We start from the raw sequence: 22,207 nt of genomic DNA on the forward strand, positions 1-22,207 counted from the left end.
TTCGCTATCGTCGATCCTTTTTTGGTTATTGCAACGCAAAATCAGTTTGCGAGGTTTACTCTACTTTTTTAGTTAAACAAGGCTTTAACGTCAATTTATTCTCGCGCGAGCGTTAAATTTTCGCAACGGTTGCAAGAAAATCTAGCAACAGCGATCGTAATGAGAAAGAATAGTAACGGATACTAGACTTTCCGGTAACGGCTGGAAAACTAATTTTCATTCTCTACCTGGAACTGTATTTTTCGATCGTGGTAAAAAATGAAAATAGTCAAGGACCGAGCGGTAACCGGAACTAAAAATTTCTCTCAGTGAAACTATAGATCAAAGTTACATGGTAAGTGGACAATCCAGTAAATACACCAGCAACAAACATATTTTCCATTCACCAACAGAGGTAAATTCCAACTAAAAAGATACGAGACGGGCTGCTGATAAGTAGTGGCCAGAATTACCGACCGAGGGAAAGCTCGGAGCTTGATCCAATTCCAGGAGGTAAATGACTTCGATTCTCGCAGTTGAGGGGAAGAACGTCAGATACTGCGTGTAAAACGGAACGTCCGACTAGCAGCCCTGATATATCGGCAAAGCACTGGAAGCTTTAGGTATGTTTGCTGTTTTCCGCTGAGTTGCGAAGGAACGCAATATCCAGAGTCTAGAAATGTGCTTAAATTGTGGTACACGATTGGTTATAATTTTGGCCTCCAGCGGCGCCACCGAACTACAAACTCTCTCGATATTCGCCCCTGATATTGTTGCGCGAAAATTTTTCGAAATGGCAAACCGAAGACAGACGTATTGACAAAAATGTAGGATGATGAATGCATCAAATTAGTACTTTTCACTTATTCTAATTCGCTTCTACAACTTTTTTTCGTTAATAGGTATACGTGGAAAAAAAATCGAAACAGAACGTTGTGACCACTATTTTTTCTTTTTTTTTTTCCTATATGTTGCAAACGCTCTGAAAACCATTGAAGCTCATAGATAAATCGATGTCAGTAAAAATTCAGAAATCTTGAAAACGAAAAAATTTCGAAGATGAAAGTAAAAGGTCGTGATCAACAAGGAAAGCTATTAATTAAAATTCTCGGCTCTCTTATGTTGTAGGAAAATGATCTTTGTCGAAAACAGGTTGAAAAGTTTTTGGCTATTCAAATATCTAGTACCTATCTTACAAGGAGAATATCGTTACAATTGCGAATAGATTTTAAGGATGGCAATTGCAAGGTCAAAGAAATTACATGCTTTATAATAAAAGAGTACAATTATTGACTTGGAATCCTTACCATGGAAATTTAACAACTCACGTAAGAGGTCTTGACGGTATTTAACGGTAATGAATTAAATTCCTGATCTTTTCACTGACCTAATTGATAAAAAGAAATTACGTTGCTATGGATCAGGAAAAACCGTTAAAGTTGTCGCGATTCACCGGACGCTTTACTCTGATTACATGCATTTACCTTGCAAAAATACTGACGTGAGTGAATTTTCCACCGGAAATAAGTCTGCGGTGCGAAGTAGAGGATGTTCTACTCGGGGCGCGCACCCTTTCGTTACGTCTACGAAGCGGAAATCGATTATCGGTCATACGCAACGAGTACGAGGTACTTTGAGGTCGTTGAAAGGGTTGCAGCTCGCCGACTTTTGCGATGCTGCGGAAGTCGGATACGCCGCACTTTCTGCCTTTGTGCAATCCACCGCGTTAAATCCGTCCGCGTTATCCGCAGCCAACTTCGCACTGAGAAAAACTTCATTTTTTACAGTAACTATAAAAATTGAGTAAAACAGGTATCGTTAAAAAAACTGTTTGAATATTGTTGGAATTAGGAAAAACGGGGTGCGCGTAAACATTTTTCGCTATCGTCGATCCTTTTTTGGTTATTGCAACGCAAAATCAGTTTGCGAGGTTTACTCTACTTTTTTAGTTAAGCAAGGCTTTAACGTCAATTTATTCTCGCACGAGCGTTAAATTTTCGCAACGGTTGCAAGAAAATCTAGCAACAGTGATCGTAATGAGAAAGAATAGTAACGGATACTAGACTTTCCGGTAACGGCTGGAAAACTAATTTTCATTTTCCACCTGGAACTATATTTTGTCGATCGTGGTAAAAAATGAAAATAGTCAAGGACCTAGCGGTAACCGGAACTAAAAATTTCTCCGAGTACAGCAGCAACAATTACTCGTCTTGTCTTCGTTCGTCACGCGCGAAACGTAAAGTATACCCATGGACTGTGTTACCCGGAAAGGCATGAGAAAAATTGTCTGCTCGGCGATTCGCTAGTGTCACTCATCTCGGTATCGGTTTTCTCTAATCTCTCGCCACTCTGCTGCTCTATTCATTGCAAAGCTTCTTCAACCGGAATTTCCCCCACTTCATGCCACCCGGGGTTCGGAGAGTCGTTTGTCACGCGAGCACCAAAAACTCGAGTTTACACAACCGCGAGGTTCCCAAAAAATCATCCCCCACACAACCTTACTCATCCGCATTGGATGTTGGATAATTCTGCTGTGCTAACCCTTTTCATTTTTTGCGTTACATGTTCAGATTCGATTCACGTCACTGACGTTCGGTCTGTACAGATCTTTGAGACGATGTAAAGGTTTGATCGCCGGTGTCTAATTTCAATTTACCGAAAGATAAACAGTTTAGAAAACTAAATTCTTTCTTCTTACGATCAGAATTACGTCCGATGATCGAAAAACGCGGGCTTTGCATAAAAATTAAGGATACATACACGCGTGACAGACGTTAATCAACGAGTAATTGGCCCTTAATTCCCTGACATCACCAAGTGTCCAAAAATGTACGTCAAGGTGGTCATAAAATGTTCGTCGGATATTCAGGAGATACTTTGTAATGGTTGAGGTTCTACAGGAACGAGAAATTATACGGCGTAAAAAAAAAAAATTCTCTCCCACAAGGTGAACGGAGCAAAAATAAAATAAGAACTAAGAATTATCTACGGGGAAAAAAAATTGGTGATATTGGTGGTATACATTTTCAGTAAAAGAAAAATCTCACACGAATGAAATTCGGACATTATTACATTGAATTAACGAACCAAGTCCAACCGGTACCGTAAAATAAAAACTTTATAACGAAACGAAAGGAAGTGAAAAGGTTCGATTTGTCAACTTCGTCTATTTTCAAATTCGAGGACTTTTCGAGTCACGAAATTTCTGGAGCGTGGTTGGAATGAAAAAAAGTCGAATCAGGTATCCTGCAATAATTTATTGGTACTCAATCGACCCTATAAAATACCCCAGGTACCTACAAGTCAATGATCGATTGACCTGCCATCAGGTATACGCCCAACTCCCAAGTTTTTTTATCATCATCTAATGATATATTTAAGGCAATTTTTCCGTCAAACTTCTTGTACGCATGTCAATTGTTGTATTGGATGGTTACAAATTACTATCACAATGTAACAATATCGCGATACGAAATTTCGGCTTGTAGCTGTTTTGTTGATTTTTTTTTTTTTTTTTTTTTTTGTTTTAACAATGATAGATGTACCAGAGAAAGTCGCATAAAACGATAAAAAACTTCCTCGTCGTTTCTCATGATCAAATTTCACTACCGTAGCGACATTTTACTTTGAATGAACAGTGTTGTGAAAAGTTATGTGTAATATCGTAGGTATAAAAATAGTTTAAAGTCAAATTCGTTAAAATTCTTACTACTGGCGATAAAGTTCCGAATCAAATTCAACTTTAGACTATATATTCATCCACAATAACCACCAAAAATCAACTTAAAAAAAAAAATGATTTCTCGATAATTATGTAAAATTTTGTAATCGAAGTATAATTTAATCGATTAACGTGAAAATTTCATTTCCTCCTAAATGGCTTGAAGTTAGTCGATTTTTAGTAATCTTGATGTAAACAGTTTTGGGTTAACATATGTAATACGATGTATTAATTTTACACAGAGTATGAGTAAAAAGTGAAGTATTTATAGTTCTCCTCGATGTCAAGTTAAACATTAAAAAAGAAAAAAGAAACACATTAGAAATAATTAAATTATTGAACGCCCGACCGAAACGTCGTTAAATAAACATATCATTCAAACACGACCATTCTCGACGAAATTCAAAATTACACAATCCTGCGAAATATAACCTTTAATTTCCCCTTGAAATAATAATGCTTTTTTGTAGGTATTCGGGATTTATTTTTATGCAAGATTTGCATATTTACAAATCATTAAACAAGTTTCGTGAGAAAATAAAATACAATATGTACAAAACTGAATGTTTTCTTTATAAGACGAACAGCATTATAGTTTTAAACAAGTCTTTGAGTGACTCGATAAATCAAAAAGACTTACGCTATCTTTTTCCACTTCCTTCAAATCTCATCAATATTTTCCTCTTGTACTTACGCAGCTCTAAATATTCTTAAATATTTAAATATCAACATTACAAATAAATACATCTGATTAATCCAAAAATTGGAAGTCAACTTCCAATAGTACCGAAAAAAACCGGAAACAAAAAAAAATTGTAAAAAAAAATAGACCCGACACATATTTTGAATTATTTCTTTCCCCCTAGATCCGTACCTAATACAGCACCTACCAAAATTACCAATCATTTTTGTCGAACGCAGACCGGCTGTTCTATTAATACAATCTATAGTTAAAACTCCTCTTGCATATACATATATACATATATACGTAGATGCTGACCGAAGAAACTGCCAAGATGCGGAGGAGCCGGAGCATGCTCATAGTTAGAAACTAGAAACGGAGTAGGTACAGAGGTGACGGTGCAAGGGATGTTAGAGGATGCGGAAGCGACAGAGCCACCTGCAAACTTGGGGAAAAGCGAACTACAGTTGTGGACTAAAAGTTATGATGCATGTATGCGGCGACACGAGCTCGATTCGTCGGTTGAAGTGAATATCTCCCCCCCCCCCCCCTCCATCCCCTCCATCCCCATCCACCCCCACTTCGTTGGTTCTCCTCTGCGGGACCGAGTTCTGGAATAATCTCTGACGGCGGTGTCGTCGGATCCCCAACGCGCTGGCGCCAACCCCATGAAGGCGCTTGCGTTAAGGGCGTCCATTCGTCGATGGGCGAGCGCGTCCCGACGTGTACGCGGCATTCCGGGCCAGTATCCAACGGGTGTCGTTAGTCGGCAGAGAGCGACCCCCGTCGACCCGTTAGAGGAGGAGGGATGCTGTGTATACATATCAGAGGAGCCGTACCGTCAGCATCGAGTTATCGGGGCGAACAGCGGCAGGTGTTCATCATCGGGAAGTAGGAGCAAAGCTCGGAGCTTGCGGCGGCGGTGAGACTGGCTCGGTTGGCGGCTCTTCGGGTGATGGATTCAAGGCAGGGCATGCCTCGGATCGATTGGCAAACAGCCGGACGCGAAGATAACCTCCCTTAGCGTGGCCCTGCAACGAGAAGTCTGAAGTTGGCTGATACCGTTTGACCGGGGATCGAATACCTCACGAATCACCCCCCAAACATCGGCCGGAGAGTGACACCTGCACCTGCAAAGTGGTTTCGATGAATTTTCCTCAACCATTCGACCTCGCTCGTGGCAAAACCTCACGGCTTCCACTCAACCCCGATAGCACTGTTCCACTTTGTTACACGCGAGGATTATCGTTCCAACGGTGCAGGTGGTGGTCACGACGGCGAACCGCCTTGTCGTAATCATGAAAATCGTTCGGGGTGTTCGAGGGTTGTCCTGGTATCCATGCGGATCAGTTTCGAAGGGTGATCCAACGTGCTCCAAGGATTAGCCCCAAAAGCGATACCGAGGAAGGTTGCGAATGACTCGTAAATCATCCAATGACCTCTTACTTCTTCGGTGTTTCGAGTGACGTTCTTCGCCTCTTCTCCTCCCTTTCTCACCGTTCAACACTCTCGAGATGCTCAAACCTTGCACTTGCTGACAATAAGACCAATCCGGGTTCTCTTACCGATCTCTCGAGATGATCGTGTCCGAATTGAGATGATTCTGTCGGAGTTGGAGGAGAACTAAGACATGCCAATTGAATGTTTTCGCGAGTGACGTAACCGACCGCGCTTCGATCATCTTGCCTCGAGTAGCAAGTGACTGTAATGGTTCGTGGTGTGAAGTTACACGGTTCGATTAAAACGTGCAGTGCGGATCCGATGCAGGTCGCTTTGGTTAACCGTAGGAACATTGCCGCATAGGGAAACCCTCGTGCGAGTGTCCGAATTGACAAACAGTCACGAAAGCACCCCTTGACCCAGTTAAAGCCGAGAGCCCCTTTTGAGGTGGTCCTGTAACAACCGAGAACACTGCGATTCGCACCAGTCGATGTATATGATGAATTCTCATACGAGATTGATAGTCGCCATTGGCATGTTGTGCGCTAGTGTGTTCGACGACGCGTTATCCTTCGTCCTCGAAGGTACATCGACCAGCTACGCTCAGTTCCGAAAGTGGAACGCCGGTCTGAACGGCACCCTGGAGTTCGAGTTCAAGACGGATCAGGGAAGCGGACTCCTCCTCTACACCGACGACGGTGGAACCTACGACTTCTTCGAGATAAAGCTCGTCGAAAGCGCGCTCAGACTGAGATACAACCTCGGTGGTGGTGCGCAGATCGTGACCGTTGGTCGGGACCTGGGCGATGGTCACTGGCACAAGGTCCAGGTGACCCGTGACAACGAGAATACAACCCTTAACGTTGATGGGACCAGTGCGACGTCCACGTCTCGCGGCAAGGAGTTCGAGTTTGGAAAGCTCAACGGCAACTCCGACGTCTATGTCGGCGGAATGCCCAGCTGGTACAACAGCAAACTCACCCTACTGGCGCTTCCCAGTGTCATTTTTGAACCAAGGTTCAACGGGATTATACGGAACCTCGTTTACGCCGATGGCGAGACGATCATGTCCAGGAGGCAGGAGATGAAGAGTCGGGACGCCAAGGTAAGAGCTTTTTCCTCGTACGCGACGTCGGCGATTTTGAAAGCTTCGCTTACATACTCTCAAGGAACGTACCTTGTATCTTTAGAAAAGAAAATACCGTGGCGAACGGGAACTTTATTGTTAAAATGTGACAAATAACGTTGACCAGGTGCGATACCGGCTGACGCGATTTTCAACCAATGTATTCCGCTCGTGCATCTCTCATTATTTTTACGGAAACTCTTCTAAATGTTAAGCGAGATTCTGAGAAATGCATGGGAAAGTGTACGTGTCGCCGGATTTCTACCGTCGATTGTTATTCTCGCTTAGACGAACCGGAGCTATTCGAAATAGCCGAAATGCTAGCCGGTAAAAATGTGGAACACCCGGAATCAGACGCAGCGGTAACCATTCGTAGTTTAGTCTTACAGGATCTGAAGCTTTTCTCGCAGCTTATGATTTCAGGGACGTTGCCGGTTTACCCGTCACCCGAAAATTAATGGCCGTATCAAAGCTGCGTTGTTTGAATAGCTGAAGCTATTCTCTGAAACTTGAAAGATCGCTAAGCTTTGGTTTAGTTCAGTAACGTGTAAAACACTCTTCCTGAAAGTCACGATGAAACAAAAAGGCCGAGAGAAGAGCTGACAAAAAATAGGCATGGGTAAAAAAATACGTATCTGTACTTAAACTCCCGATGATTCGACTGGGATCATGGATTTAAGAATCTACCGGCTATAAATTCTCAACCAAAAGTTAGTCTCATCAACAATATTGACAAGACTTGAATTCAAATAATAATAGTGCCCAAAAGTTATCTATAAATCGTCTAAACAAAACATTGCTGAACAAATTCTCAGGGAATGTTCTTTTTCTGTCTTGTGAAATGAATTGGTTGATTTTTTCTGAACACACATGAATGCTTAAAGAATTTTCTCATTGTTGTGAAATTTCTGTTTTCAAAAATTTGTAAAGGCTGTATTTACGAAACTATTCGTTCAATGCCCTGGAAACTTTTCAATTGTAATGTTCAACGTTTCTACAAAAAAGTCTCCAAAATTGACGATTTTTCCTTCGTTTCTGAAAATTTTAAATGATCGAAACGGATATTTCAAAATTATGAAAAATTGTTTTTTAAAATCATGTGTATTCAGAAAAATCAACGAATTCATTTCACATGACTTTGAAATGTTTATTGCTAACTTTTGGGCATTATTGTTATTCGGATTTTATTTTCTTATCGCCTTTATTGTGGCTGATTTTTTCCAATTTTAATCATATCATAAAGTATTCAATATTGTTGACGACTCTCTTTTGGTTGAGAATATATAGCCGGTAAATCCTTAAAGGTTCGTGAGATGGAACCTCAGAGGTGATTAAACTATCGAATCCTTATTACACTGAGAGAAATTTTTTAAAGTTGGTCAAAACTCACTTGACACTTGACTCATTAGTTGGATAGTATATGGGTACAATTATTTATGTCGATTATGTTATGGAACGTGGAGAACATTATGGAAAGAGGGGAAGAGATTTTCCATTGACAGTTAATTCTGAATATCGACGTGTGGTGGAGAGTTGAAAATTATCCGAATAACGTTGAAGCTTCGTAATACTTCCTCGAAACTAATTAAAACTTTCAAGAATAGGTATTTTCCGGTTACGAATTTCCATGTCACCATCAAATATAATCGTAAGGTGAGAATGAGGAACCTTTCGTGATTCGATTAAATATTAATATTTGGAGATTGCACGAATTCTCGAAACTTCGTTTGACTTTGAGTCAAATTGATTACTTAGTTCTGGTATTAGCCTTGTCATATTTCATCGTGATAAAATTACCACCCTTGCATAATAATGTATGGTTAAAGTTTTACACAATTTCAAATTTCAAAAATTAATCGTACAATCAAATTCCGACAAACAATTCAGTCGAATACGTAAAATTGGCGCCGAACTGCCTAATTCGATATTCATTTTTACAAAGATATAACGAACGTTGTTCAGTTGCCTGATTGACGAACTAATTCAACAAACGAAACGCAGCATCGGAAATAATTTCGCTTTTTCAATAATGCCTCCAGCAGCACATGACGCAAAACGAGAGTAACCAAAAATCAATCATTCACTATTCGTCAAACAAAACTGACAGAGAACTCAGCCGTTTCTTTTAGTCTTAAAATATTTCTAAGAATAGCTACCGTTGGCTCGTTGGTTTTAAACCTTAGAAAATATTCTCACATCAAAGACGAAGGTCGTATTCCAAATCGTTTCTCGTTTCCGCCCGTTAATTTGAATTCGGTTAACAAAGTGGCCATTTAAATAACAAAATTAAATTTGAATAAAAAAATTACCCGCCGAGTATTTTATCATGTAGATTCTCAGCCTCAGCTAAAAGCCTCGGTACATCAAAACCCGAAATATCCACCCTTACAGACAAAAATTTCAGGCAACGTCGCAAAGATTAAAGTAATCAGTTCAGATAAGCGATCAACGAGTTAATGAACGTTCTCATTTATCATACGCTTATCGTACAGTCAACTAGAATTCTTATCATTATAAATAGCTCGGAATATTTCCAATCGTAGGTTTAAAAAAAAAAAAAAATAAAACGTCTCCAAGGCAGAGAAAAGCTCGTATATCTAAAAAAATAGAAATAAAATTATTTTTTTTGACAACCAATTTCACGTAGCTATACGATAAACGCTTTTAGGGGAACAAAGTCTGGGTTTTTTTTTTTTATTTAACACTCCAAATTTTCCCTCATCCCATTTTCCCAAAAATTAATCCCTGTATTCGATTAGAATTGAACACAACAAAAAAAGAAAAAAAAAAATCCATGAAGGTAGAAAATTTCCGGGGGTAGAAAATCGATGGTACTTTGTTTTTTTTTGTTTTTCTCTTGTTCTCGACGGGTTGTTTATCAAAACCACACGTGCCAATTCGCCTACGTCGGATTAAATAATTGCCAAAATTGGCGAAAGTGCGATGAGAAAAAAATTAATAAAAATAAATAAATAAAAAAAAAAAAAAAAACTACACACACACTTTAGCGAACAACTGATTTTCCACCGTGCGCAGTCATGCGAATTGCAGTTGGCTATTTTGGCGACAAGGGTCCTGACGCCCTTTCCTGCCCCTATTGTTTCTAACTGAGTTAACCTGTTTGGTAGACAGGACCGAGTTTCAGTTTCTTCGAATCCGAGGGTTTCCAACGGTTTTGTTTGCTCTTTCTTGAAATCTCTTCTTGGCCCAGAAATCAGTACAAAAGTTGCGTCGCTCAGTCGTAGGTAAAAACAAAGACGGAAAAAAAAAAAAAACAAATTTTGACAAAATAGGGGCAAAATGTATCTACTATCGTACCCGCAATTTCCGGGCTTCGTCGAGCAATCGATAAGCCATGGCGGTTTGAAAATTTCGATACCTGTTAATATTTGACGCTGTAAAGAAAAAAAAAAAAAAAGAAAAATTTCACGCAAAATAAGAAGTGATCCGGAGTTAAAGTGAGAGAGAAAAAAGGATTCTCGTTGTGGGGTTTATTCGAAGGACGGAATCATTTTTGCGGTTGGATTGTTGGTAATGGGACAATTTCGTTGAATAATGGATCTGTCCAAGAGTCTTTATAAAAAATCGGTTCGTAAAACGGTCGTCGAGTCACGAAGTGTGTCACAATTAAATTTGTCACTCAGGGATGAAGGATTGTACTCGATGTTGAAAGCTGGAAAAATCGAGCTCAGGTATCGCGAATCGGAGGATCGAACTTCCGAGTATGTATTTTCGAGGCAAGCCCCGAAAGCGGGAAGTTACGCAGAGCCTCAGCGGTTCAAACGTTTGTGGCAACTCCTTCTTGCTCGTTTATTCGGATCTCGTGTCGAAGCCAGAAAGCTACGTTCAAGCTATAATTTTCCAACCTTATCCCCGCGCATGATCTTGCTCTTAGCGAACGAAATTTATTTCTTTTTACTATCGCTTCGACACGAAATAATATTTTATACCAACCTGACAAGCTTCTGCCGCATATTATAAAAAAGAACGGCTATAAAGGGATGGATGGATGGAAACAAACCTATTGACCGAAGACTTCTGGCTATTATTGCCAAGTTTTGACCTAATGCAGTTTATACATATATGGGGCATTCCATGCCAAATCAATTTGGGTCTGACAACTTTTAAATTCTCTGATTAAGCTCGCTTCTTTTTTTTCTACGATTCTTTCGACTCTTCGAAGGCATTCAGAGTTCTTTTTTAAGTATCGAAAAGAATCGAACTATGTACAGTTTTTATTATATCGAATCATATCGATAGATGCAATTTAAAAATCCGAATTCATTCTTAAAAATCCTGTGTCGCATGATACCGAAATCTTTTAACATCGACGCACTTTTACCTGTCGAACTTGGGACCTAAAAGCGACACAGCTTTATTTATGATCTAGAAAAAAACGTGATCACCCAAATCGAAGATGAGGAAATTAAACAGTGCTGCAAATATGCGTCAAGCTTTTATTATTGAGCAGCCTGATAAAAACCGATTTTCATTCTTGATTCCAAACCAGTTTTCAATCCCACCGTGATAACGGATCGAACGTAACCGGTGTTCGTTATATCCATTGAATACATAGAAACGTATTTGTCATTCTACGCTGACGGTGTCTGTAATCGAGTATAAATCGTGGCCGTTACACTTTGCTCTTTTCTCAGCATGAATCGGCGGGAAAAAAGGGGGCGGTGGGGGTGGAGGTGGGGGTGTATTATACTTACAAAAGTCCGCACGCCGCATTTGTCGAAATACCTGGACGAGTGACATATAGATATAGACCGCACGCTGGGTTCAGACGACAGTAAAAGTAGAGAGAGAGAGCAGCGGTGGGGGGGTGGGAGGGGGGGGGGGGAGAGAGAAAATTGGAGAATGAAGTAATAAAAATAAACACGGCACGGTATGACCGCGAGGAAAATATTGCGTGGCTTCGCCGAGAATTGACTTTATCGAGCGAGTATTCGTGACCTCAGTGACGTTCACGTTTCACGTCAACTACACATATACATATGCATTATAAGCACGGGGTTATAAGATCGGTTATTTCGTACGTCGTAATAGTTTTGTGCATTGCCTTTGTTAAGGATTACGGAACGGACTTGGTGTACGCGTAGATATGTTCGATGATAAATAGTTGGCACAAAATTTGCATTCCCCTTAAGAATTTTCTCTTTTCCTAGGCTAAATATACGGCAAGTTATAACGACATGCACACCGATACGATGCGTATAAATGTCGCCCAACGTTATTATTACCTGCGTGCAGCTGATCGAAATACCACCAGATTTTATTCTTTTTCCGCACGTTACAACCTCTCGCTTTGCACGAAACTCGGAACAGTTTTTAGGATCTAGCGGGTCTACGATCCTGGTTAATACGATGTGATAAAATCGTACCTCAAAAAAAAGTTAAAGCTGAATCGCGTGGATTAGGTTGGACTTTTTTAGCATTGAATTTCCTTGAAATTAGGAGAGAGAAATATATTTTTACGTTATGGAAAATACAGTTTCTGAAAATTGCTTGAGAATTTTAATAAACGTCCTTTTTAAAGACACTTCAAATGTTTATAAATAACAGAGCAGTTGAATAAAATATCTGAAAATATTCAAGCTACTGTTTCAGAGTTGGGACGATTTGCGAAAAAATATTAAACGTAATCAGAAATCGTGAGGGTTCGGTTCGCATGGAACGTACCATATATTATACAGAAACGTTGCGATATTGGTGAAATTTTTCAACCCCCAAGTCGTGGGATTTATCCAATTCACATTGTACATAAACTCGAAGCTCATTCTATCGATTTTAAAGTACGGATTTTATAATACTGTTAATTTATAACAATAGCAATTGATCTAGTTACTGCAACGAATGAAATATTTCTCAGTGTGTTAGAATTAGGCTAATTTGAATATTTCCGTTGTGTCCCGTCCGTACTCAGGCACTGTTTACGTTCGCTTCGACCTGATTGTACCGGCTCGTAAACATACGAGTAGCGTAGTATCAGTTAGTCAGTTGTCGAGTGTAGATCGCGGTGTGAATACCTTTAACTTCATCATATTTCTCGTTCGAATAAGTGTGTGAAAATAAAGAAAGCTCTATTTGCATCCGTCGGTAGTTAAGCCTTGCTTATCAACAATAACTGTCGGCATCAACACTCCGTGTAATTAATTGATCGTTGGAATCGGAATGGGGTTCGTTACGACACTTTCGTAAAAGGTCGTATCGGATCAATCAGAACGTACAAGACTTCCGAATGCTGGAATATCGGCGTCGTGAAGCTTTCGTCGAGACGAAACGCAATTCGACGAACTTGAGACGATGCAAATGCAAAAGGTGAGTACCTTGTACCTTGTGTACCGATGTAAGGAGAACTTATAGTTGTCAGAAGTCAATAAGCGGAACAACGTAGGCAGTAAATATTCCTCAAAGCAGAACAGAGTTCGAGAGGTTCGTAGAATTTAGGGGATCGATTTGACAATATACAGTGCAAATTATTAACCCTTTGAAGCACAACTCACGTATGTTATTGCTGAAGTTATAGAAGAGCGTAACGTCAAAGTAACATCGATTCGGGGCGCTGAATTAATTTTCGAAAAGTTATATCGTCCTTCGATAATTTTAGTTTATATTCGTATCACGATTTCCTAGATCAAAAATAGAAATTGAATGGAACGCGATGTATGGTTGGACGACGTTTGGCGTCATTGAGCTTTCAAGAACTTTGACATTTCTAATCGTCCGAAGAGATCGAAGGAATTTGAATCGTGTCGGTATCTCGTATCGGCGATTAAAACGGCCGAATTTTTTTGTGAATACGATAAAATGCACACCTGACGAAATGAGAATTAAACATTTCTATACGTCGTATTTTTCTACTTTCATAACTGTTAAAAATCTATTACAATGCATACGGCATATCCAATTTGAATGCTGATTTTTTAAATTGTTTCCACAGTTCTAAAACACACTTACGATTTTTTTTCACATTTTTTTTTCCCCCGTCGCTTTTCGAGTTATTATTTCCCACGATAAGTGTTCTAAAAAAAAAATTATGAAAAAAGAAAACGGGAGTGTGTTTTTAAAACTGGGGAAACCATTTTAATACTTAGAAAATAGAAAAAACGATTGATGACGTAAAAGAAATGATTCAAAAAAAAGGTCCTACTCTGAAAACTTGAACCTTGCCTGAAAACGTTTCATTTCGGAAGCCAAATGAATTTTTTTTTTTCTACTGTTTCATAAAAATTAATTTGGGTGTTTTTGAGATAGGTTTAAGAAATCGTATAGTAAAGACGAGTGATTCCAAAGATTAGGAAAAAATTGTCGGAATCTTTTCAGGGATCGTACTAACGTAGGAAAAATCTTTGTTGAAATTAAAAAGTGTCATCGTCAATCGTTTACTGAGACGGTGTGGAATGCCCCATATATACACATACACGTTATATACGATATCGTATATCGTTGAAATGGATGATCGACTTTTTGGTTTTGCCGAGAACCGATTTAACTTTGTAAAATGGCACTTCAGTTTCTCAAGGCAAACAAGATATCTGATAGCTTCAATCGGGGAAGCGAACTGCCTGGAAAAGACTTGCAACGCGCACAGCTTTCGCATAGAAACTGCAGATCTAAAATAATCCATGGCACCATACACGGTGAAAAAGAAATAAATAAAGATAAAAAAGGATTTTGCCCAAGTGTCTTGTTTTAAACAAGTCAATACGTGTATATATGTGTAATTGTTGATATCGATTGAAGTGTATAAATAATGATTAATTAACGTGACGTTTTCGGTGTAGCAAAAAAAAAAAATGTATATATAAAAAATACTACTAATTAATACACGTGAGAAACCGACTTGGGAATTATTCGTGTCGTTTGGAAGCCGGAAATTTTATTCGTCTCTCAATTTCTCAATCTCAAATTTTCACAAAAAATCAAATCTTATATTACAGTTATGGATGGCTGCTCTTCCGAAGCGACAAATCACTGAGAAAACATCTTATCGAAATAGTTCGATCATTTCGAACGAGTGTAATAATAAAAATTCACGTGATTATCCAAACGTTCTCTTTTTTTTTTTTACTAAGGTAAAGAAATTCGGCAAACTGATTTCATCGCAATTTGAAAAGAGAAAACATTTGGAGAAAAATTTTTGAACAGTATTTCTGACTTTGTAGAAGATTGTATTTTTTTAAAAGGGGCGGTATTTTTGTTTTTTTGTTTTTTTTTCCTTCTTGTCCGCAAACACAGAGAGAAAGAGAAGTTGTATCGTTCTTTGACATGCATTTTATGGTAAATTATACCGTGTATATAAGGGGGAATTCCATGCGAACCTAACGAAATGAAAAATGGCAAGGGTCAGACGTTGGTTAGGTTAGTAAAGGAATTCACCGTACATATGGTAGAATGTTTGAAGCGAATAAGAAAATCTTGGAAAGTTTATATTCGGTGTACGAAAGAGAATCCCTGGTATTCCCAGTGCACTTGATTTTTTTTTTTTTGTCTTTTTTTTTTGTTTTTTCAAGTTATATTTGAGCATGTACTATACATACACACACGATACGGGATTCCCCGTGCAGCCTGAAACTTCACCCTACTCAATCATCGGACGCAAAGGCCCATTTTTAAAAAGCTGGGGCCGTGGATAAGAAACAAAATATATAGATAGAGAAAATAAAATCACGCACATAAATTCACGAAGAAGAATAAAGAGACTGTATAAAGAAGTAGAAGTAGAAGAAGAAGAAGAAGAAGAAACTGTCGGCATCCAAGGGGCTGCAGAAAAGATAGAGAGAGAGAGAGAGAAGGAGAGGAGAGGAGAGTGCGCGTGGAAGTCACGCGAAAGATCAATATTGGTGTCGTTATCCGGTGGGACCAAGCGATTCGTGGCTGCAGACACGCTAAGCGTCTGTAAAAATGTTGGTGTTCACGAACACGCGGATCGAGAGAGAGAGAGAGAGAGAGGGGGGCGATAACGGCACTTGTTATCTTTCGATGAAAGAAACCGTCTCCGGCATTTTCTCTCCTCTCGAGGAACCGGATGAACCTCAAAGGTGGCGGCGCTCAAATCTTCGAGGTTGGAATTGTGGAAGCTGCTCGTCGACCTTATGATAACGACCTCTTTTGAAGAGAAGGAATTGACGCAGTCCCGCGGTTTCGACAACGTACAAACCCCCCCAATACGGAAATCTGCAAGACCTTTATCTTTGATCGGGTTTGGTATTTTACCGATCCACCGTGACGGGGAAAAAAAAACGAGGGAGAAAACGGAGATGAGACGATTTTTATCCCTGATATGAAATCTTTCGTTGCGGAGAAAGTACAAATAATCCTGGAAGGATTCGTCGATTTAATTCGGATCTAAGGTGAAAAAATTCAGTACTCAATCATTTTTTCCGACGTCTCGGCCTCGGGGAACAATTTATTCTGAACATTTTTTTTTTTTCTAGTACTTCATGTTTTTTTTTTTTTTTTTTTAGAAAAAAGCAATTTAGAGAAAAGGACTAGCATCGTCATTTATAGACAATTTCACCGAGGAACGAGATTCGAGATCTTTTCTAATCGTCGAACAGACATCGTCGTAAAAAATCTCCGTCACAAATTGCGGCGATATTCACGTTGTTTCATCGGCGAATTTCGAATAATTCGTATCATCGCGACGATATGACAAAGCAACGGGGATTATAAATACCTCGTGCAATCACATGTGGCAGATGTTTTTCACCGTTGTTCAATCGCATTCTGTTCGTTAACGCATCGCTTAATCTCCCGCTGCATTGACTGACTGACTGACTGACTGACTGACTAGACTGTGTGCCCATATCTCGAGTTCAATTGTACTCGACAGCCCTTTTTGTTCCTGTCACGTGATCGCTGATCCGTATACCGAGTGCAGCGAACGGGGTCTTCTATTCAAAATCAGTAACGTTTTCGAGTGATTTATGGTATCCAGAAACCACGTTGTAGAAATCCTCTGATACCGCAGCTGATACAAACGTGCTGTTTCAGTCGCGATATTTTGACGAAATCCGAACGTTTTGAGTCTCGTGATTTTTTATCGTCTCAATTTATAATCGTATAATCAGTTTTGATCATATTAATCCAGGGTAAAACAAAACATGAACAAAACATATAATAAAATTCCAATAACGTTGAACAATTTTTCTCAACAAGTGTACTCGTTCATGTTTGAATCGTAGAAATTTTTCTCATCGGTTTCACCTCGTCTTTCATGTATGCAGCGGGTAAAGTTCAGTTCATAAGCGTTATAATTTCAAGATCAAAGTGCACGGTTACTTTCGCCATTCAACGTTTTTACATCGTTATCGTAGTCATCCGTAGAATTCTCGACGCTTCTTAAAGTGCCTCAAAAGTTGCCGACAAGTACGTACCTACGTGCGAAAGTAACGCCAAGAGAATCAAGTATAGGTCTACCTATAAAAGTTACAGAAGTATCAAAGTCAAGGTGGCAGTTTTCAATTGCAGGATGCGTACTTCTGTGTCTGCATAAGCCGTGCGAAATTTACAAAAACCGAAGTCTCTCATCTCTCATCGAAACATATTATGTGCTAAAAAAATGAGTGAGCGAATTTCAGCAAATGCTAATACAAGAATCAATTGTTAAATACGATTCTGGTTCGTCTTATTAAAAATTATCTACATCGAGTTTTGATTGTACATGTTTTTCATTGGAATCACTTGATGTGCTAATTTTTTAACAATCATATTTTTATTCTCGTTTCACCAAAAAATCGAATTTCGATAACGAACGTACGAAATTCTGTTGAAAAGACAAAAATCGAATGGTGAAAAAGACAACTTTTCGGTATTTTCATCCCGCAAATCGCTGCGTAATTGTTTTTGTATTTTGTTTTATTGTTTTTTTTTTTTTTTGTTCTTTATTACTCAAACCCTCCTAGTAACCTAGACAACGAGATTACACGAGGATTATAAGACTCGACCCTCATTAGCGTGTCTCTCTCTATCATAAAAGGTATCGCCAACACCAACGGGTAAAAGATTTCACGAAGGTTGCCATGACGACCGTGTGAACCACGCGAAATCCTATGAAATGCTCCAAAAAGTCCACGGCGAAAATTTCCAAAACATGCAGCGGTCATAAATATTATCTTGCAAGCATCGGGCCGTACTCTGACCGTCGGAGTATAATTGGACTAATTAATTAACATCCCAGACAACACCGAAAACCTGATAACAAACAACCAAAAAGAAAACGTCGCTTTTTTAGAATTTTTTTAACCCCGCCGCAATACCGGGTGTTTCCAAGAAAATTACGCAACATGTTGGGTTGCCGACCACTCAGGGAAACAAATATCGGTAAAACGGATCCACCGATTTATCGGTACGTAAGCGCGTTTAAGCTCGCTGTGAATTAAATCTGCCCGTGTAACTTAAGTTAAACCTGAATAGCGTTTTAAAAATTCTGAGATAAGATGTTGCTACTGTCAGACGGCGATACGACGTGACTCGACTAAAGTAATTATCACTCGGTAAATTACTGTTTTACCGATATTTGTTCCCCTCGGATATAGGCAACCCAATATACCGAGCATTTGCTTGTAAAAAGCCCGAATCTTTCATTTTTGGCTAAATATATTATACCGTACGATAAAAAAAAGTGTTATTTTGATTTCAGTGTACAGGATATCCGTGCGTAGAGAGCATCAGCAGTAAACGAAAACCTCCGAGGGTAAGTGTCAGAAGTTTTCACATATAGATTTTTTCCAAGTTTGCCAAATTTCTTTTTCCCCCTTAGATTAAGGGAACGCCGGGTTCATCATGTACTGATTAATTTTCTTTTGGCACGAGACTGCTGCAGATTCTGTCCTCTCAGGTGCTTCTAGTTTTTGAAAAAAGTGTCTGGCCCCGCGAACCGCGAGTGTTTATAGTACTAATTAGGCGAAAAGGTCGGTGCCGCAGGGAAATTAGTTCGCAAGAGACTAACCAGAGTCCAGTGTTACACCCACACACAAACACACACAGAAACGTAACTGTAGTATTGAAGAGGCTGAATAGTAAATAGAATTAGCGCCAGCATTAGATGGCCGAAACCAATGGTCGATGGATTTGTGGTTTTGTCTGAATAGGTAATTCTTCAACACTTCAATCGTTCGGTAATCGTGAGAAGGGTTCGTGAAAATTCGAATTGAAAACCACTCGTCTTACGGAGCGTAATTATTGTGAGTTTATATTTCTGGCTGACGAAAAAAAATTTTCAGAATTTCACCGAGGTGTCCCTTAAATCTTGAAGAGGTTGTTTGGTTGAAAAATAAAACTTTTTACTAATTTTAATGCGAAATAATTCCACTTTGAGTAGTTATCAATTCGCTGTAAAATACTGGAATTTCAAATAAGAGCGTAGATAATGATGTTTTGTTTTGTGTCGTTTCAAGATTGTTAAAAGTTTGTCATATGCGGGTAATTTCACTTTACGACGGCTCGTTTCATTCAGAAGACAATGATATTTTACAAAATTAGCGAAACAGAGCTTATTTATATTTCTGTAGTGAAATTTAATATTTTCATTCGTTTATTAGAATTAGTATCGGTGCAATGTTGTAAAATTAGTTATTCAACGGTGCCAGCATGAAAAAGGGAACATTGTTTAAGTGAAATTGTATAAAAATAGTATTTTGTACAAAAACGAGATATCCTAAAGTTAAATCGAACAAATTCGCTAGATTTTTAACGATTTTCAAATGATTTCAAGCGAAGCACCGAAATCTAAACCTTTGTTTATAATTCCACTATTTTCAATGGTCGTATGTTAAAAAAAAATATTTGGAGCTTACGAATATGTATAATAATTTGATAAATATCCAATGTACGATTATATCTCGTAAATTTTTCTCCAACCAACCTCTTTAAAAGAGTTCTTACGCCTAGTTTCCAGTGTCTGCTTCGCGTCTCATTGAGGTAATTAAATCAAATCAATCGATGGTCTAAGATTGAGGTGCTTTGGCTTCTTAAGACGCTGGCGCGACTCGATCTAAGGATTCAAATTTGCGTTCGTTCTCCACATTTACGATTTTTCTCATTCGTTCCTTCGCTATAAATACCAAAAAAAGCAACTGTTAAAGTATAGATTTTTATAAAATGAAATATTTCGTTTCATCATTCATCCGGATATCACGTTTTAAAATTATTTCGTAACAGTGTCTCGAATATCAAGGCGAATACGACATTTCATATTTCAGAGAATTTCTCTCCTTTCTCTCTCCCTCCGGTAACTGCCTGGAAATATGCGAAAGTTGCGGATATTCTGGGAGAAATATTATATCTATAGAAAATATTTCGAACGCGGCGTTGAAAAAATTCTTGAATACAGTTCGAGCTTTACTTGATAAGAAATCTGTGATTTTAACGCCGCCGTAACCTGACACGAAAAAGTGATGGATTCGTTCGATTTAATTGACAATGAAAAAGTATTTTTCCTTTTCGTTGCCATTCGTTGATAACGTTTTTGCATTTCGGATACGGAAATGTGGAATATATATTTTCTTTTATCTCTCTTCAAAATCTCCGATAACCAAAAACATTTTTTATTTATTTTTTTTATCTTTCTCATTTTCTTTCGATAAATTTTACGAATAATCGTTTCAGTTTACGGATGAAAGAATTTTCGTAAAGCAGTAAAAAGCCTTTTTTTTCCCTTGGTAAAACTTTTTGGCCACTGAGGTTTTGATGCAATAAATTTGCGATTTTCACGTTCAACGAAAAATTGGTAAAAATTTTGGTAAAATTTCGTGTTCAACTGCAGACTCGGGGGATTGGTAGGAACAGCTGGTACCGAGGCTGCAGCCAATTATTTGTTTCTCATTAAGGCAACTTTGTAATCGATCCGAAAGCCCAGCTTTTGCGAATTTCAACTGCTGCTGCAGGAATTAATTAGTAAAATTTCAAACACACCGTTACCGCTAAATTTTCAACTTTTCACGATAAAACTCTCGTTTAGTTTTAATCGAATTTCGTATTCAAGCGTAAAAAATAATGACTTTTGAGATTTTTTTTTTCTGCTCGAAGGTGAAAATATTTCCGAAAGATTGGTGAAATTTCATGCATGGCATGTGGGATCTAACTCAGTCAGATCTTTTATTGTTGTCGTCGTACTTTTTATCATTATTATTATTATTATTATTATTATTATAACATCGCATGCATAGAAATGAAAAATAAATAAAAAATCGTTAACGACCCTGCTGGGCGTTACCTTTTAATTAAATCGCAAGTATGAATAAACAAAAGCAGCTCAGTCATCCATTCGTCGTTGGCTGCTGGCGGGATGGAAGCGGAAAGATAGAAAAATGTCCTGAAATATCGCGAACGCAAATAAAAACACATTTCTCTCGTCCGAGAATTAATGAAGACTTTTATTCTAGGTAATTTTAAAAATGATTGATATATGCTGTATACATTCGACGCTGTGCGATTTGATTTTTCGTTCACGCTATTATCAAGGGAACTATTTTTTCCTATTTTTACGTCTAGTTTCTACTTTTTTGAAAAGTAGTACCGTCAGTGAAATTTTTCAAGATCAATGTAAAATGTATGAATAAACCGATTCATTTAATTCTGGAACATTGGCGAAAGGCGGTAAAAATGTTCTCGGTACTGAGAAAAATTTAGGGGTAACGGCTAGAAAACTAATTTTCATTTTCTACCTAGAAGTATATTTTGTCGATCGCGGTAAAAGATGAAAATATTTAAGGACCGAGCGGTAACCGGAAATAAAAATTTCTCTCAGTGAGTGTTTATCCACGTTTCAAATATTTAATATTATAAAAAAATAAAAAGAATTAAAAAATTTATTTAACAAACGATTCAAAATTTACCGTACAATTTTATAGAAACCGCTCATTTATCTCGGATCCACAATTTTTAATTACGCGTCTAATCTTACGAGTCGAATATACGAAACGGGTCGAAGATCGAAGGATTCGGAATTACCAAGTCCCTCAATTTACGGAGAGGGAGAATAAGAGTAGAAGTAAATATATATATATATACACACACACACATAGAGTGTAACCGTGTAATCTTTATTGTTTTTTGGGGAGATCAGAAAAGCGGAAAAGGGAGAACGGCTGAGAGAATAAGGTATCTTCTTCTATTCGTAATCTTAGATGAAGAAAATAGGATCCTCCGAGTTGGAAGGCGATATATATCCCCGCAGCTGAACGTCTACCGGTGATATGAATCACTGGACCGTGGATAAGTGAGCTTTATGAATCCGGGAATATTCATC

General features: G+C 38.5%; 1 protein-coding gene across 4 annotated transcripts in view; it reads left to right on the forward strand.

The window, feature by feature from the left end:
- Positions 1 to 5,061: 5,061 nt before the first annotated feature.
- Positions 5,062 to 22,207, forward strand: part of LOC124308634 (neurexin-1) — an 89,281-nt gene continuing 72,135 nt past the window's right edge. For 3 of the 4 annotated variants that reach the window (XM_046771506.1, XM_046771508.1, XM_046771507.1), the window contains exons 1-2: positions 5,063 to 6,927; positions 18,599 to 18,652. In XM_046771506.1, the coding sequence (XP_046627462.1) occupies positions 6,313 to 6,927; positions 18,599 to 18,652 (669 nt within the window). In that variant the 5' untranslated portion in view covers positions 5,063 to 6,312. Of the gene's footprint in view, positions 6,928 to 18,598; positions 18,653 to 22,207 lie in introns of all 4 variants that reach the window. The other variant, XM_046771505.1, reaches the window with a different exon arrangement.

This window comes from Neodiprion virginianus, chromosome 7, assembly GCF_021901495.1.
Source record: "Neodiprion virginianus isolate iyNeoVirg1 chromosome 7, iyNeoVirg1.1, whole genome shotgun sequence".
In the NCBI taxonomy this organism is placed as follows: Eukaryota; Metazoa; Arthropoda; class Insecta; order Hymenoptera; family Diprionidae; genus Neodiprion; species Neodiprion virginianus.